The sequence below is a fragment of the Carassius gibelio genome, chromosome A25 (genome assembly GCF_023724105.1).
Source record: "Carassius gibelio isolate Cgi1373 ecotype wild population from Czech Republic chromosome A25, carGib1.2-hapl.c, whole genome shotgun sequence".
In the NCBI taxonomy this organism is placed as follows: domain Eukaryota; kingdom Metazoa; phylum Chordata; class Actinopteri; order Cypriniformes; family Cyprinidae; genus Carassius; species Carassius gibelio.
Window position 1 is genome coordinate 8,630,737 of NC_068395.1, and position 16,848 is coordinate 8,647,584.

The 16,848-nt window shown below is 35.7% G+C and overlaps 1 protein-coding gene across 1 annotated transcript in view; it reads left to right on the forward strand.

Annotated features, from left to right (window-relative positions):
* The window catches only part of LOC127946868 (cadherin EGF LAG seven-pass G-type receptor 1), a 44,386-nt gene extending 29,391 nt beyond the window's left edge, over positions 1-14,995 (forward strand). The window contains exons 9-35 of the mRNA XM_052543690.1: positions 622-788; positions 903-1,088; positions 2,148-2,261; positions 2,345-2,519; positions 2,637-2,778; positions 3,965-4,085; positions 4,758-4,941; positions 5,300-5,401; positions 6,216-6,310; positions 6,416-6,625; positions 6,748-6,931; positions 7,024-7,164; positions 7,267-7,477; positions 7,707-7,874; positions 8,030-8,156; positions 8,246-8,446; positions 8,556-8,730; positions 9,555-9,667; positions 9,783-9,859; positions 9,956-10,082; positions 10,482-10,607; positions 10,725-10,861; positions 11,060-11,154; positions 11,229-11,372; positions 11,482-11,694; positions 13,846-14,116; positions 14,198-14,995. Coding sequence (XP_052399650.1) covers positions 622-788; positions 903-1,088; positions 2,148-2,261; positions 2,345-2,519; positions 2,637-2,778; positions 3,965-4,085; positions 4,758-4,941; positions 5,300-5,401; positions 6,216-6,310; positions 6,416-6,625; positions 6,748-6,931; positions 7,024-7,164; positions 7,267-7,477; positions 7,707-7,874; positions 8,030-8,156; positions 8,246-8,446; positions 8,556-8,730; positions 9,555-9,667; positions 9,783-9,859; positions 9,956-10,082; positions 10,482-10,607; positions 10,725-10,861; positions 11,060-11,154; positions 11,229-11,372; positions 11,482-11,694; positions 13,846-14,116; positions 14,198-14,222 — 4,031 coding nt within the window. The 3' untranslated portion in view covers positions 14,223-14,995. The remainder of the gene's footprint in view (positions 1-621; positions 789-902; positions 1,089-2,147; positions 2,262-2,344; positions 2,520-2,636; positions 2,779-3,964; positions 4,086-4,757; positions 4,942-5,299; positions 5,402-6,215; positions 6,311-6,415; positions 6,626-6,747; positions 6,932-7,023; positions 7,165-7,266; positions 7,478-7,706; positions 7,875-8,029; positions 8,157-8,245; positions 8,447-8,555; positions 8,731-9,554; positions 9,668-9,782; positions 9,860-9,955; positions 10,083-10,481; positions 10,608-10,724; positions 10,862-11,059; positions 11,155-11,228; positions 11,373-11,481; positions 11,695-13,845; positions 14,117-14,197) is intronic.
* Positions 14,996-16,848: the final 1,853 nt, after the last annotated feature.

Below are 16,848 nucleotides of genomic sequence, written 5' to 3' on the forward strand. Positions count from 1 at the left end.
CTAATTTCCTGCAGTGAAACCCGGTTGAAGCCGCATTTTCTATTTATTTTTGCTTATCAATTGGATGGAAGAATCATGCCATGTTATGAGACTACAAAAGTACATAAAATTCCTAATACTGCCAACATATAGTAGATCTAATTCCCTCATGTCACCTCAAACCTGAATAACTTTCTTTATTCAGTGCAATACAAAGCAGATGTTTTGATACAACATACACCTACAGCAAACTGAGATCAGGGACTCTAAAAAGGACACTGAAAATCATTCTCTCAGCTGTAGGTCTAAAATTATGAACTATGAGTATCACCACAATTACTGTCACACTCCCAGGGCTGGGTCTAAGATATACAACTGTTATTTCCATTAGTCCAGCCCCACATAAAGAAAGAAAAATATTTGCCCTGAAGACACTGGTTTCGCATTGCTGATTAAGAAATGTCCTGGATGACTGGGAAACATTCCTCGGTGTGCGAATGATAGTGATTATCTGTGCCTCAGGATAGGAGGGAATGTTAAAGTATCAAGTGGCGCTTATTACCTTCAACAGACTTCAGTTAATAAAACAACTTTGTTTAGTCTGGATGTCATCTAAACAGTCTGGTGGTCTTTTTTCTACAGTTATGCCCGCCCCTCTGAATTTTGATGGCCATGCGCTGGTGTCATGGAGCGAGACCGATATCACCATCGCTATTCCCTGGTACATGGGTCTTATGTTTCGCACCCGAAAAAGCACAGGCGTTCTGCTCCAGGCCAGTGCTGGAGAGTTTTCCAAGATTAGTCTTATGGTAAGTATGACGGTGTTTCAGTCGTCCACTTTGATCAATTCTGTTTTCCATGATATGCCTGCTTTAATAAAGCAGATAAATGAGACTTCTCGGCATCTTATTGTGTGTTTCCAGGTGAACAACAGACACCTTCGGTTCCAGGTGTTTCTGGGGGTCAGACGTGTGGCACTCTTAGATTTTCCTCAGGTGTCCGTGGATAACGGTGAATGGCACCATGTGCTCGTCGAGTTCAAGAGTGAAAAAGATGGCAAAGACATCAAATACATTGCTCTTGTGTCTTTGGACTACGGCATGTTTCAGGTATATGATCTCAATTAAAATTAACATTAACTGAAATAAAATAAAAATTATAAAAAAACATACATTTATTGTAGTTCCTCTAATTGCCAAGGCGTTTTCATTCTCATTGTCATTTATTAGATTATGTTGATGTACTAAAATAACTAAATCTGAAACTGAAATTAAAATGAATAAAAACTACATAGACGTATCAAAAATACAACAAATAAACTTAAAAATCAAAATTAAAATGTAAAATACAAAACAAAAGCTAACTACAAATATAAAAAATAATGTTATAGTTTCTCATTGACACTAAAATAACACTGTATTTGAATAAAACATAGGTTGCACTTTATTTTACAGTACGTGTACTAACATGTACTTATAGTGTACTTACAGTGTATTTATCTAAGAAAGTTCTGGTAATTCAAGGTAAATACACGGGGTAGGGTTAGGTTTAGGGGTAGGTTCAGGGTTAGTACCTAGTTATTACATAGTTATTGTAATTACTATAATAAGTACATAGTATGTACATCAGGAATAGGACTGTAAAATAAAGTGCTACCAAAACATCTTACCACTGTAGTTTTTTATATATTCTAAATGCATGCTTTTGACATAGTGTTTTTTTTATCGGAAATGATGCATAATAAAAATGATGCATGGAACCAATCCACATAAAAGTTTAGTTTGCACAAAAAAAATCATGATATAAAAGATTTTTTTAGCAGAATAACTATAAAAAAAATTACTTTCTGTGTATATTTTATTAGTAGTAGTATTTAAAATGTAATGATTAATATTTTATTATAGATTTTCCTATTTTAAGAACATTTAGGTCTGAGAAGGTTAAAACAAAAAAAGTTTATACATAAAATTTTGCTGTAAAAATAAATGATGATAAATGGCATGAAAACGTTTTCAGAAAAAGGTTTCATGTGAATACGAATAAGAAATAAAACATGTGGAATCTGTACGCTTAATAGAATCACCCCAAGGAAAACAAACTGCTGCTACAGTAGATGAAGAAACATAAACATGAGTTTAAGATATTTTTGATATTGTTTTGATGTCTAGAGGACAGTAGAGATCGGTAATGAGCTGCCCGGACTTAAGCTGAGGAACTTGTTTATTGGTGGACTGCTTAAGAAAGATGGCACTGTGCAGGCTGGATTTACTGGCTGCATGCAGGTATACTCACATACACACACATTTACATCGTTTAAAGGTGTGTATTGTGTTATTCACACTGGTACATCATGTGGTCTTCTCAGGGTCTGCGTATGGGTGAGACCTCCACCAACACTGCCAACATCAACATACGGCTTGCGACACGAATCCGCGCGAAAGACGGATGTAACATACCTGATGTCTGTCAGTCCAACCTGTGTCCATCTCACAGCCGCTGCACGGACAACTGGGCATCCTACACATGTGTCTGCGAGCCAGGTAACACCAGTAGTGCTGCCAATGGACTAAAAAGATTTACAGTATTTATATAGTGGGGTGCAAAAGCTTGAGACCACATTTAAACACACTCTCTTTCTCTCTCTTTCTATTCCCCAGGTTATTTCGGCAGGGACTGTGTGGATGCGTGTCTCTTGAACCCTTGCGAACACATTTCCTCCTGTGTTCGTAAACCTAGCATCAAACATGGCTACAGCTGTGAGTGTGGACACAATTATTATGGCCAGTACTGTGAGCACAAGTGAGTATCTCTCAGTCGCTTAGATTCGTTCATTCATATTGCTCATACTAAGGTTTAAGGACATAAATTCAGCATCCTAAATAGTTTTTCATACACGAATGCTGCCTCAAATCATGCAGCTCATTGAACAAAGATTTTTAAGCAATCAGACAAGCCGTTTTGAATTCCCTTAAGTAAAAAAAAAAAGTGTCCACGTCAGCATTTAAAGAGATTAAAATTTGATGACATTTCTGTAATTGTTTATTCACCCTCATGTGATGCCAAACCATAACTATATTCCTTTTATGGAACAAAAATATATTTTGAAGAATGATAAAACTGTTTTTGTCCATACAGATTTCCATTCCATATATATATATTTTTTTAATCTGGGACATTCTTCAAAATATTTTACTTTATTTCTGCAGAAGAAAGTCATAGAGGTTTGGAAACAATTATAGAGCATTCATTTTTGGTTGAACGATCCCTTTAATGTCTAGATTTGGTTGGATTAAGAAAATCGCTGGACTTTTAGATAAAGCTTGGTACTTGTTGAAACACGCTGCCTGACAACAGTTTTATTGTCTGATGGTTTCATGAACTGCCAAGGTTTGTAAGGGGCGAAATCTGTGATAGCAGATGTTTGTGACAGTATTTTTACAATGTTCCTTTCATTTATAATGCAACGGCTGTAATTATTTAGCCAGACTTTCTTCCATTAAAGATAAACTGTAGATATCAAAAGCTTTAAAGTTTTAAAAGTGCATTTTCTTTTCTTTTCTTAGTCAGATTTTAATGCCAATGTATGTCATTTTACATAATATAAATAAAATAATAAGGACAAAAACAATCTCTAAAATCGTACAAAAATTAGCGCCAAGAGAATTTCCATGAGTGGACTAAAGAGACTAAAATAACAGTCTATTTTTGAAATGATTTAGTTTCCACTCCTTCCTTTTACCATGAAAAGATTCTCTTTTAAATGATCACAAAGGACGCGAGCTTAGAATGATGTATTGCTTTCACACATCCAATTTCATGTTTGCCTTGCAGTCAGAATCTACTGCTTTGATTTTACAAAAGAACTTCATGTACAATTTCCCCTTTCCAGTCTCAGTCCCCAATATAAGCTTTTTTGAGTCTCATTCTGTCTTTCGCTAGGCACTATTGCACATTTTATTAATTTGTTGTTTGCGCACATACACAGAGGGGACCAACCTTGTGCTCGCGGCTGGTGGGGATACCCGACCTGTGGGCCCTGTAACTGCGATGTCAGCAAAGGCTTCAAAAGGGACTGTAATAAAACCACAGGAGAGTGTAGCTGCAAGGTAAGCTGCAAGTGATCGCATGCTCCAGATTCTCAAGGAAAACCATTGACTTCTAGTTGTTATCCAACAGTCACCCTTCTCATAAATTTAATCATGTGGCATGTCGTATGCATGTTTGAAGATTTTTTTTTTTCTTATTCACCAAAACTGGATTTGTTTGATAACAAATACACCAAAAACAGTCATGTTGTTAGTTAAAATCGATTTTTCTATTTTAATATATTTTAAGATGCAATTTTTTCTATGACGGCAAAGCTGAATTTTCAGCATTCATTTGAAATATAAATATTTTGTAACATCGTAAGGGTATTTACTGTCACTTTTAAACATTTAATGTATGCTTGCTGAATAAAATTCATTTACTTTTTAATCTATGAAAGCTTGTTTCCGCCACAGGATAGAAAAGTTCTGAAAGTAATTGCGACTTTCTATATCACAATTCAAACAGTTTTTCTCTGAATTCTGAGATTATATCTCACAATTTTTTTTAATTGTGAGATATAAAGTCAGAATTCCAAGATGTTAACTCTAAATACAAATGTGCAATTCAAGAAAAAAAAGTTGGAACTGTGATATATAAACAGTTGTGAGAGGAAACGCCAGAATTGTGGGGTTGAAATTACTTGTAGTTCTTGCTCACAAAATACCATTATTTTCTCCTCCTTTTTTTAGGACAATTACTTTCGGCCTCTTGGTGCAGACACTTGCTACCCGTGCGATTGTTTTCACCTTGGAGCACATTCCCGGACATGTGACGCGGTAACGGGCCAGTGCCCCTGTAAGATGGGTGTGGTGGGTCGTCAGTGCAACCGTTGTGACAACCCCTTCGCAGAGGTGACAGTCGGGGGATGTGTGGGTATGTGTGCTGGCCAAGATATCAGTTAACTGTCATCAACCTCATTTCAAAACTGCTTTCAAAGTGCTTCACAAGATCTTGGACAACTGAAAGAATAAGGGCAAAAATATAAAAGCTGTTATCAATTTTAACTTACATTTGCATTCACAGGATGATGAAATGTAAGTGCAATACACTCCAGCCATGAGCAGACTGCTTTCATGGCATCTGTACTGACTGTGAGCTTTATAAATAATGGACATTTGTGGCTCCTGAAAAGGTCTTATCATTAAGACAGAGCAATAAGCCTTGTTAATGGCACTAAAAGGCATCGGTTTTCCTTTTTTCCTTACTCACACGCTATTTGGTTGTTATCTAGTTGTATATGATGGTTGTCCCAAAGCCTTTGAAGACGGTATCTGGTGGCCCCGCACCATGTTTGGTGGCCCCGCAGCCACAAACTGCCCTAAAGAATCCAGTGGTGAGTCTAGATGATTTATACTCTCTTTAACCAAATCAAGAATTTAACCGAACAATCAACACACTTTACTGGATCGGAAAATTCTTTTCACTAGAAATTGCAAAAAGTCATTATAGAATTACAAAATGGAAAGGAACACATTGAATTAAATGTAAAAAGTATAAAGACTAAAATTAAAAAAATATTTTCTTGCAAAACATTCAAATAAGCTTTGTTTTAATTATTTATTTGTTAAAAATTTTTGGTTTATAATTATAAATGTACAGCTACATTTATGTAATTAAATATATATAATTGGTCCTACTTAATTAGAAAACTTGTGATCTTTGTAGACATTTATATTAATATTATTGTTAATATACAGTTATATTCAGATAGTTGATGTATTTTCCTGTATAATTGTACCTCTAAATGGATTTTACTATAAAACTATATATATATATATATATATATATATATATATATATATATATATATATATATATATGTATATATATATATATATATATATATATATATGTATATTTATACATGTATACACATATACATATAAACAAATAAATAAATATTTTAGTCCCAACATAAATCCCATATTTTATTTAGTTTTTTGTCAATTTTTCTATAATAAAACATACAATTATAAAAATTTTTTTACAAAACATATACAATTTTTCTATAATAAAAAAAAACAAATAGTACTAATAGCGTAGCAGATGTGTCCAAAACTTTTACTGGTAGTGTTTATAGGGAATTTTCATCTTTTTATTACAGAATTGTTGAATAATTTATCAATATCTCATTTGTCGTTCGACAGGCACAGCTATCCGTCATTGCAGCGATGATAAAGGTTGGCTTCCACCTGAGCTCTTCAACTGCACTTCCCTCAGCTTTTCAAAGCTAAAGAAAGAGGTTTGTGACTCATGGGAGAAATTGTACAATTGACTGTTAAATATTTGACTCCATCTTACACAATCCTAGAAGTGTCCAGTGTTTTCTCCTTCATGTGTGACTTAGAGTGAGGATCTTCATGCTAATGCTTCTCGAATGGATGGAGAAAAATCTAGAAGCCTTGGAGGCCTTCTGCACTCTGCCACATACCACACGGATCGTCTCTTTGGGAATGATGTGAGGACGGCCTACCATCTGCTGACCAGTGTGTTAGAGCATGAAAGTCTGCAGCAGGGTTTTGAGCTCACCGCCACTCATGATGCTGATTTCAACAAGGTATAGACCTTAAAGATCTTCACATACGCTTCCAGATTTAAACAGGACATATTCAAGTTTTATCTGATCTGTCCATTGAATAGTCCAGTATTAATGAACTTTACTCTTCTGTGGTGTGGTAGAACATCATTAAAGCTGGAAGTGCCATCCTTGACCCGATCAACAAGGACCACTGGCAGAAGATACAGCGCTCTAATGGCGGGACGGCGCATCTTCTGCGTCACTTTGAGGAGTACGGCAACACTCTGGTACAGAACACGAGGAAGACTTACCTGAGACCCTTCACCATCGTCACTGACAACATGAGTTAGTATCGGGTTCTCCATCCTGTAGCATCTGCTCTGCTCAATTTTAAGTGTTTGATATAAAAAATACATATATATTTTCTTTATGACTAGTTGTTGCATTAGATTTTCTGGACTCCACTGCAAACCACGACAAGATTCCACGATTTCAGGAAGTCCAGGAAGTTTTCTCGAAAGAGCTAGAGTCATCTGTTGTGTTCCCAAACCTGCTCGCCATGCCAAAAAAGAACAAAGGTTCTCACTTTAAAACTTGTTTCTTTATATTATCATATATATAATGGAAATGTGCAATGTTTCAACTTAATACTAAACTTTATTATGTCTTATACACTATAGATGCTTTTACCACAGAGCCTCCAGCTCAGATTGAACACACTGAGTCTTTCATCAGTATGGCTGAATCAGATAATGTTGACTTCACGTTATCCATTAAGAAAAGAAGGCACGCAGAACAACCCGATCCACCTGCTGTTGTGATGGTGCTGATCTACAGGTCTCTGGGTCGACTCCTTCCAGAGAGTTATGATCCGGACCGCCGCAGTCTTAGGTAGCACTTCAGCTTTCAACATTTTATCTCATAATAGTAATAATTTACATTTAGCGACTTACAGTGCATTCATTTTTTTTTGCCAGTATGTGTGTTCCCTGGGAATTGAACCTATGACTTTTTGCGCTGCTAAAAAAAAAAAAATCTAAAATATTGACAGATAACCAATATGGTACTGATTTTTTTTTCTGGTCCTTTATTTCTTATCTGGTGCTCTACACATCCCCAGACTGCCCACTCGTCCTGTCATCAACACACCTGTAGTAAGCGTGGTGGTCCACCGGGATGGAGAACCTCTCCTCACCCCACTCCAAAGACCCATCACCCTAAACTTCAGGCTCCTGGAGACCCACGAGAGGACCAAACCTGTGTGTGTCTACTGGAATCACTCTATCCCGTGAGTCCTTAACGAATCAATAGATTATATTTCTTTTTACAATATGGCCAGAAGAAACCCATCTCTGCTTGTGCTGTGATTATAGAATAATTTAATTTAATACATATGTGTTTTTTATTATTATCTGAGTCTTTCATCCTGCTCATATTTGACAGGGTCGCTAGTGGAGGTGCCTGGTCTTCTAAAGGCTGCGAGCTGGTCTTCAGAAACTCGACTCATATCAGCTGCCAGTGCAACCACTTAACCAGCTTTGCTGTCCTCATGGACATCTCCAAACGAGAGGTAAGACACTGCTGGCTAGTTTGGTTTATTGATTTTTGCTAGTATACAGCCAGCTAACTGGTTTTTGAACGCTGTCATCTTGTCCACAGCATGGTGATGTTCTTCCACTGAAAGTGGTGACCTACACGACAGTGTCCGCCTCTCTGGTGGCCCTCCTCATCACCTTCCTCCTGCTGGCCATTCTTCGCAAGCTGCGCTCAAACCTACACAGCATCCACAAGAACCTGGTGGCCGCCATCTTCCTCTCTGAGCTCATCTTCCTCGCTGGCATCAATCAGACGGACAGTCCGGTGAGCAGCTGGGAGAGTTTTTAGATTATAATACCAACAGCATTATTTTATTTTATTTATCGTAGACATTTGTGTTTAATACTAAACCTGTTTCTTGTCTGATTTGTAGTTTTTATGTACAGTTGTGGCCATTCTGCTACATTATTCGTATATGTGTGCATTTGCCTGGATGTTTGTGGAGGGGCTGCACATCTATCGCATGCTGACTGAGATACGTAACATCAACCAGGGCCACATGCGCTTCTACTACGCCATCGGCTGGGGGATTCCTGCTATTATCACTGGTATGAGACTTAGACGGGTCCCGAGGGACACAATTTATAATATATATACTGGATTTAATATGTTTTATATACATAAAATATATACTGGATTTAATATGTTTCATATACATAAAATATATACTGGATTTAATATGTTTCATATACATAAAATATATACTGGATTTAATATGTTTTATATACACTATATATGTAGATACACTGTATATGTAATACATTAACATTCAAAAATGTGGGGTCAGAAGAATTAATTTGAGAAATTAATATTTTTTTATTTAGCAAAGATGCATAAAACTGATCAAAATGTTTGCTAATTTTTTTTCTTCAAATAAATGCAGTTCTTTTGAGCTTTGTATTAATCAAAGAATTAATAAAAAAAATATTATTGTCCAAAAAAAAAACATAAAGCAGCCAAAGCTGTAAAAAAAAGTGTTACTTGAGTTTCAAATCAGCATATTAGAATGAATTCTGAAGGATAGTATGACACTGAAGACTGGAACAGCGATGCAGAAAATTTTGCCTTGCCATCACAGAAATAATTTATATTTTAACATATTTAAATAAAAAACTGTTATATTAAATTGTAATAATATTTATATAGATTATATAGATTTTTGATCTAATAAATGTAGCCTTGTTGATCATAAGTGACTTTTTTCAAAAACATAAATATTGTTGTCCCAAAAACATGTTGCTGGAAATAAAAGAACATTTATTTTATTCACAAGATTTACTCAAAATCCACTGAACACTGACCACACAGACCCGCAGTGATTCACATCTTGATTGTGCACCACTGGCACTGATGATTATTTGATTCCTGTCAGGTCTGGCTGTGGGTTTGGATCCTCAGGGTTATGGAAACCCTGATTTCTGCTGGCTCTCTGTTTATGACACTCTTATCTGGAGCATCACAGGACCAATCTCCATAGTAGTGCTGGTCAGTTGGTGTACTTTAATCTTGTTGAACGCTGTGGAAACGCTGCTTTCTTTCCATCTCCCAACTGATGAATTTGGTTTTGAGTAAATAATGAAAACAGTCCTCTGTTTAACAGATAAATATAATCCTAATTGTGCTGGCAGCCAAAGCCTCATGTGGACGGTGCCAACAAACAGAAAAGTCAGGAGCAATGTAAGTCCAGTGAGAAAGCTTAAAGGTCAAACTGACCAATCCTGAAACACAAATGCCTGGTGTTCAGACTCAGAGTTCTCCTTTGCTCTTGTGCAGCTCTGCTCTTCGAGTGGCCTTCCTCCTCCTGTTGCTCATCAGCGCCACCTGGCTGCTGGGTCTCATGGCAGTCAACAGTGATGTGCTGTCCTTCCACTACCTCTTCGCCCTCCTCAGCTGCTTACAGGTGCGCATGCTCATGTGCTGTGTAAACATATCTCTTCATTTACTTTCTGTATTGCTTATTTTATTAGCAACAATAAATTATGCTGTATCAATACAGTTATCAGCATATATAGTCATTAAATAATAATTATTTATGTCATTGTTGCTAATAAGCACACAATACAGAAAGCGAATAGTGAAGTAAAAAATATGTGAATAAAAAGGTAAAATAAAAAAAGATTAATGGATACATGGATAATTAAAATCAATACAATGGGAACTTAATTGATTACTTAATGTGTTTATACGAACCATAAGGGATTGGATTGTACTCTTTAACAAACAATTTTGCTTGTGCATTATGACAGCTATTTATGTATGTAATTAATCAGCAATGATGTGTGTTTTTTTTTCTTTCCAGGGCATGTGCATCTTCTTCTTCCACTGTATTCTCAACAAAGATGTGAGGAGGAACCTGAAAAGTGTCTTTACAGGGAAGAAAGTACCAGCTGAAGATCCCAGTACAACACGGGCGACCTTACTCACAGTGAGTTTGACACTTACATTAAAATAATAAGTTAATTAAAAATCTCAAGTTTCGTGTATAGGCACACTTTATTACTGATGAATCAGTCACAGTGAATCACCTCTTCTGTCGTCCCAGCGGTCTCTGAATGGTGACGTGTACACAGAGGATGGAGGTCTGTACCGGACCACCATTGGAGAGTCCACTGTATCTCTGGAGAGCTCTATTAGATCAGGCAAGAGTCACAGGAGCAGCCACCCTGTTTCCACACTCAGGTAATACACCAGGAGTGAATTAATTTTGAGTTATTATATATTAAATGCCAAGATTTTCTGCATTTGTGAACATTTCTGTAACAACTTATTGTCACTGGATAACTTTAGTGTGACTCCACATAATGTAATGATAGATACAAATTCACAGTATGTCAGTAATAATGCATAGATTTGATTTATTTTATTTTTTTCACTCAGGGAGAAGAAACGTAGCATATCGTCTAATGGTGGGAATGTGAGGCATGATGAAGGAGACTCGTCAATCTTTTTCCATAAGAGTAAAACAGCGGAAGGTGAGGGCACTTAGACCATTGAAGGCTCACCTGGTGTCATAACTTCTGAATAATGGTTTTCTGTTATTATTCAGACTCCGATTCGGACAGTGAGCTCTCAGTGGATGAACACAGCAGCTCCTTCGCTTCCTCCCAATCCTCAGACAGTGAGGATGAGGCCAGGCACTCCAGGACCAAATGGAATAACGAGAGAACGCCCGTCCACAGCACACCTAAAGGTGCCTGCAGCCTCTTCTGTGACCTCTGACATGCTCTCTTCTGTGTTAAATTCATTTTATTCATTTTTAAACTTGGATGTTTAATAACTTTTTACATGTTGTTCTGAAGCTGATGCCATTTCCGGTCAAGGGAAGCAATACCGGCCGGAAGAGCCAGCCACAGCCAGTGAAAGTGAGGATCCAGGGGGTCCAGAGAAACTGCGTGTGGAAACAAAAGTGAATGTGGAGCTTCATCAAGGGAATAAATTAAATCACAATGGAGATGTGTCTCAAAGTGAGAGTTCACCCAGTCAGCCAAACAGCAATCAGCTACCCAGAAGAGGTGAACAAAGATTACTACAACTTAAAAACTAAAAAAAAAAAAATAATACTTAACAAGTTTGAACTATTTTAGTACTTGGAAAAATACATTTTCTTCATGCATGCATAATATTTATAATTCATTTATAACATTAAAATAATATGTAATAATTTAATAGGTAATATTTATAATAATGTTATAATCTATGACATTATCTATTTGTATTTAAATAAATTTATATTTAAATATATAGTTATAAAATAACTATAACCGTAACTATATATATATATATATACAGTATTGTTCAAAATAATAGCAGTACAATGTGACTAACCAGAATAATCAAGGTTTTTAGTATATTTTTTATTGCTACGTGGCAAACAAGTTACCAGTAGGTTCAGTAGATTCTCAGAAAACAAATGAGACCCAGCATTCATGATATGCACGCTCTTAAGGCTGTGCAATTGGGCAATTAGTTGAATTAGTTGAAAGGGGTGTGTTCAAAAAAATAGCAGTGTGGCATTCAATCACTGAGGTCATCAATTTTGTGAAGAAACAGGTGTGAATCAGGTGGCCCCTATTTAAGGATGAAGCCAACACTTGTTGAACATGCATTTGAAAGCTGAGGAAAATGGGTCGTTCAAGACATTGTTCAGAAGAACAGCGTACTTTGATTAAAAAGTTGATTAGAGAGGGGAAAACCTATAAAGAGGTGCAAAAAATGATAGGCTGTTCAGCTAAAATGATCTCCAATGCCTTAAAATGGAGAGCAAAACCAGAGAGACGTGGAAGAAAACGGAAGACAACCATCAAAATGGATAGAAGAATAACCAGAATGGCAAAGGCTCAGCCAATGATCACCTCCAGGATGATCAAAGACAGTCTGGAGTTACCTGTAAGTACTGTGACAGTTAGAAGACGTCTGTGTGAAGCTAATCTATTTTCAAGAATCCCCCGCAAAGTCCCTCTGTTAAAAAAAAGGCATGTGCAGAAGAGGTTACAATTTGCCAAAGAACACATCAACTGGCCTAAAGAGAAATGGAGGAACATTTTGTGGACTGATGAGAGTAAAATTGTTATTTTTGGGTCCAAGGGCCACAGGCAGTTTGTGAGACGACCCCCAAACTCTGAATTCAAGCCACAGTACACAGTGAAGACAGTGAAGCATGGAGGTGCAAGCATCATGATATGGGCATGTTTCTCCTACTATGGTGTTGGGCCTATTTATCGCATACCAGGGATCATGGATCAGTTTAAATATGTTAAAATACTTGAAGAGGTCATGTTGCCCTATGCTGAAGAGGACATGCCCTTGAAATGGTTGTTTCAACAAGACAATGACCCAAAACACACTAGTAAACGGGCAAAGTCTTGGTTCCAAACCAACAAAATTAATGTTATGGAGTGGCCAGCCCAATCTCCAGACCTTAATCCAATTGAGAACTTGTGGGGTGATATCAAAAATGCTGTTTCTGAAGCAAAACCAAGAAATGTGAATGAATTGTGGAATGTTGTTAAAGAATCATGGAGTGGAATAACAGCTGAGAGGTGCCACAAGTTGGTTGACTCCATGCCACACAGATGTCAGGCAGTTTTAAAAAACTGTGGTCATACAACTAAATATTAGTTTAGTGATTCACAGGATTGCTAAATCCCAGAAAAAAAAAATGTTTGTACAAAATAGTTTTGAGTTTGTACAGTCAAAGGTAGACACTGCTATTTTTTTGAACACACCCCTTTCAACTAATTGCCCAATTGCACAGCCTTAAGAGCGTGCATATCATGAATGCTGGGTCTCGTTTGTTTTCTGAGAATCTACTGAACCTACTGGTAACTTGTTTGCCACGTAGCAATAAAAAATATACTAAAAACCTTGATTATTCTGGTTAGTCACATTGTACTGCTATTATTTTGAACAATACTGTATATATATATATATATATATATATATATATATATATATATATATATATATATATATATATATATATATATATGTATGTGTTCTTTTAAAATATTCTGTATATTATAATGTAGTGTATTAGTACTTTCATTAGACATTTAAAAGAACAAGATCACCAATATTAAAACAATATTTAAGAATTTTATAGGGAATATTATATTATATTATATTATATTATATTATATTATATCACCATTTCACTTTATTAGGCATTTTAAAGAACAAGATCACATATCCACCCCCGCTGACGGACAAGAACATGAAGAACCGCTTGAGAGAGAAGCTCAGTGACTACAACCCACCCCAGATCCCCCGAAAGACTCCATCTGTGGGGTCAAACGAGGGCGTTTGCTCAGGAACTGAGGCCAACAGCATCATCATCAAACCACCTCCATTACCACCCCAGTCTGCACTGAACGGGATCGCCGTGGAGCTGGGCACGAGCCCCGTCGCCCTGGCGGATGAAGACTTTGATTCGGAGTGAGTTGGATGTCAGATGCTGATCGTTACAATTTATTCGGTCACATTCTGACTGTAACACCTCTGTCTTTCTCTTGTTAGTGGCAGCAATGAAACGTCAATCTGAGTCTTCACCTTGAAGGACGTTGAATCAGCTGGAACGGGTTTAAACCAGTTTCTGTGTCCCCTTTAGTATTAAAGCACAATATGGTCCTGCTCTGAAGTTGTTTTTTATATTATTTATAAAGATCCCTTTAATACTAATGGAAGCTGGGCACTAGCTATCCCAGAATTCCAAAGTGCTACATTGTCCAAGTTGAGCTAGATGAGGACAGAAAAGTTTTCTTAACGTTAAAATCAATAAAGCTTATCTGGAGTTACAACAAAAGACTTTGATATTAATTAGCATTTGTACAGTTTATGCCAGAATTCATCAGTCATAAACGGATGACTTATGATGTGTAATTAATGTTTATAGTTACATTTTGTATTTTAGATGTGTAATAGGGTTATTTGTACAAATGTAAATTAGGATTTAACTGGGTTGCCAATACTGAATATTTATGTTTACTGCGGTATTTTTTTACAGCACTGTTCTGGATGTTTATATTGTGTTTTTTTTAAACTGTGTGTTTGTTGTTGTTGTTTGCCCCAAACAAGTTTTCTTTCTCCCAGTTATGTTTCAGATGAATTATTAGTATAAAGATGTCCATCATACAGATTGTTTGTCATTGGGATCAATGGGCCTGTTGTGTTTTAACGGTCATTACCTCTGACAGTATTTTACTGGTTATGTTCAGCAAGCCTTTAAGGGGGTTAATTCACCCAAAAATTACAATTTTGTCATAATTTACTCACCTTCATGTCATTCCAACCCTGTATGAGTTGCTTTCTCATGTTAAACATAAAATAAGATATTCTGAAGACTGCTGGTAATCAAACTGTTGGTGGTTCGCATTGACTTCCATAGTATTTATTTTCCTACTATGGAACCCAATGGGAACCATCAACAGTTTGTTTACCAGCAATCTTCAAAATATCTTCTTTTATGTTCAACATGAGAAAGCAACTCATACATACTCATGGTTTGGAATGACATGAGGGTGAGTAAATGATGACTGAATTTTCATTTTTGGGTCGACTATCCCTTTAAATTCTCTGCCAATGCTGTACATGGAAAAACAGTGTTTTGTCAGGTTTGCTCTGCATCTAAATTACCAACAGAGAATCAAAAGCTTCCTAAAGTGCCTGTCGACTTTTTTATAGCTCTGCCAAACTTCTTGTGTAAATATTATAGACTGAGATATTCAGGGAGCCGTTCTTTTGTTTTTACTCATGTTAAAGGTCAAATGATGTGAAAGTGATGTCAGGTCAGTAACAATGTAATCTGTAATAGTTTAGAAGCATTTATTGATTGCTAGTCCTTCAGTGAACACACATTACCAATGTGACATAGATTAAATGTGTATCCGTGAAATACCTCCATTACTTGTCAAAGCTCGTAGATATTAGATACCAGCATGTAAAAAAAAAGTATTTATATTCTTACTATTCGCACTGATAATACATTTGAACATTGTAAATAAATGAATTTAAAAGATTTAATTACAAAGTCTGTAGGATCTTGTATCTTTTTTTCCCATCATAAAATATTACTTGTGATTTTGCGGAATTTTTGAAGGTATTTTTTATATTATTTTGCTATTATGAAATTCCTTCAATTTATCAGTTTAAACGTATTTTTTTAATATAAATTAATCATTTTATTCAACAATGACGCATTATATTAATGACAGTAAATATATGAAATGTATTCATCAAAGAATCTTAAAAAAAAATGTTTCCACAAAGATATTACAATTGATAATAATTATATATATTATATATATATATTTTTTTAAATCAGCTTTGTCATCACAGGAATAAATTACAGTTTTAAAATACATTAAAATAGAAAGCAGTTATGTTAAACTTGTGTTATTATATTACTGTTTTTACGTTGTATTATTATTATTATTATTATTATTATTATTATTAATAATATTAATAATAAATAAATGCAGCCTTGGTAAGTAAACCATAAAAAAATCTTGCCAACTCCAAAGTCAATTTAAGTGAATAATATTTAAATAATAATAATAATAATAATAAATACAAAATTTAACCCAATCTACCCCACCATGATACTAAATGATTACCAGACTGAAATGACGTAGTATTTACATGAAAACTTGTGATAAAAACATAATGGTAGCACTTTATTTTACAGTCCTGTTCCCGATGTACATACTATGTACTTATTATAGTAATTACAATAACTATGTAATAACTAGGTCCTAACCCTGTTCCTACCCCTAAACCTAACCCTACCCCATGTATTTACCTTGTATTACCAGAACTTTCTTAGATAAATACACTGTAAGTACACTATAAGTACATGTAAGTACACGTATAGCAACATGTTTAAAAATCATCACTTATCAAATAAATCAAATATTTCGATTTAACTGGAATGTAGTTAAAACAAAATGTATTTTTTTGTGTGTGAAAGTTCAGCTGTTTAAAAGAACACAATGAGCTGCCATTGCGTGCCACCTAGTGGACACACAATCATCCAGAGATCGAGACTAACTGCTGCAATAGCAGTGCAAACACCAAAAAACGAGTCAAACCAGACCTGTCACATAGCCGTCTAGACCATAGGCGTGTGTTCACGTCCAAACAAGTCCACTTCAAAAGAATTACAGAAAAAA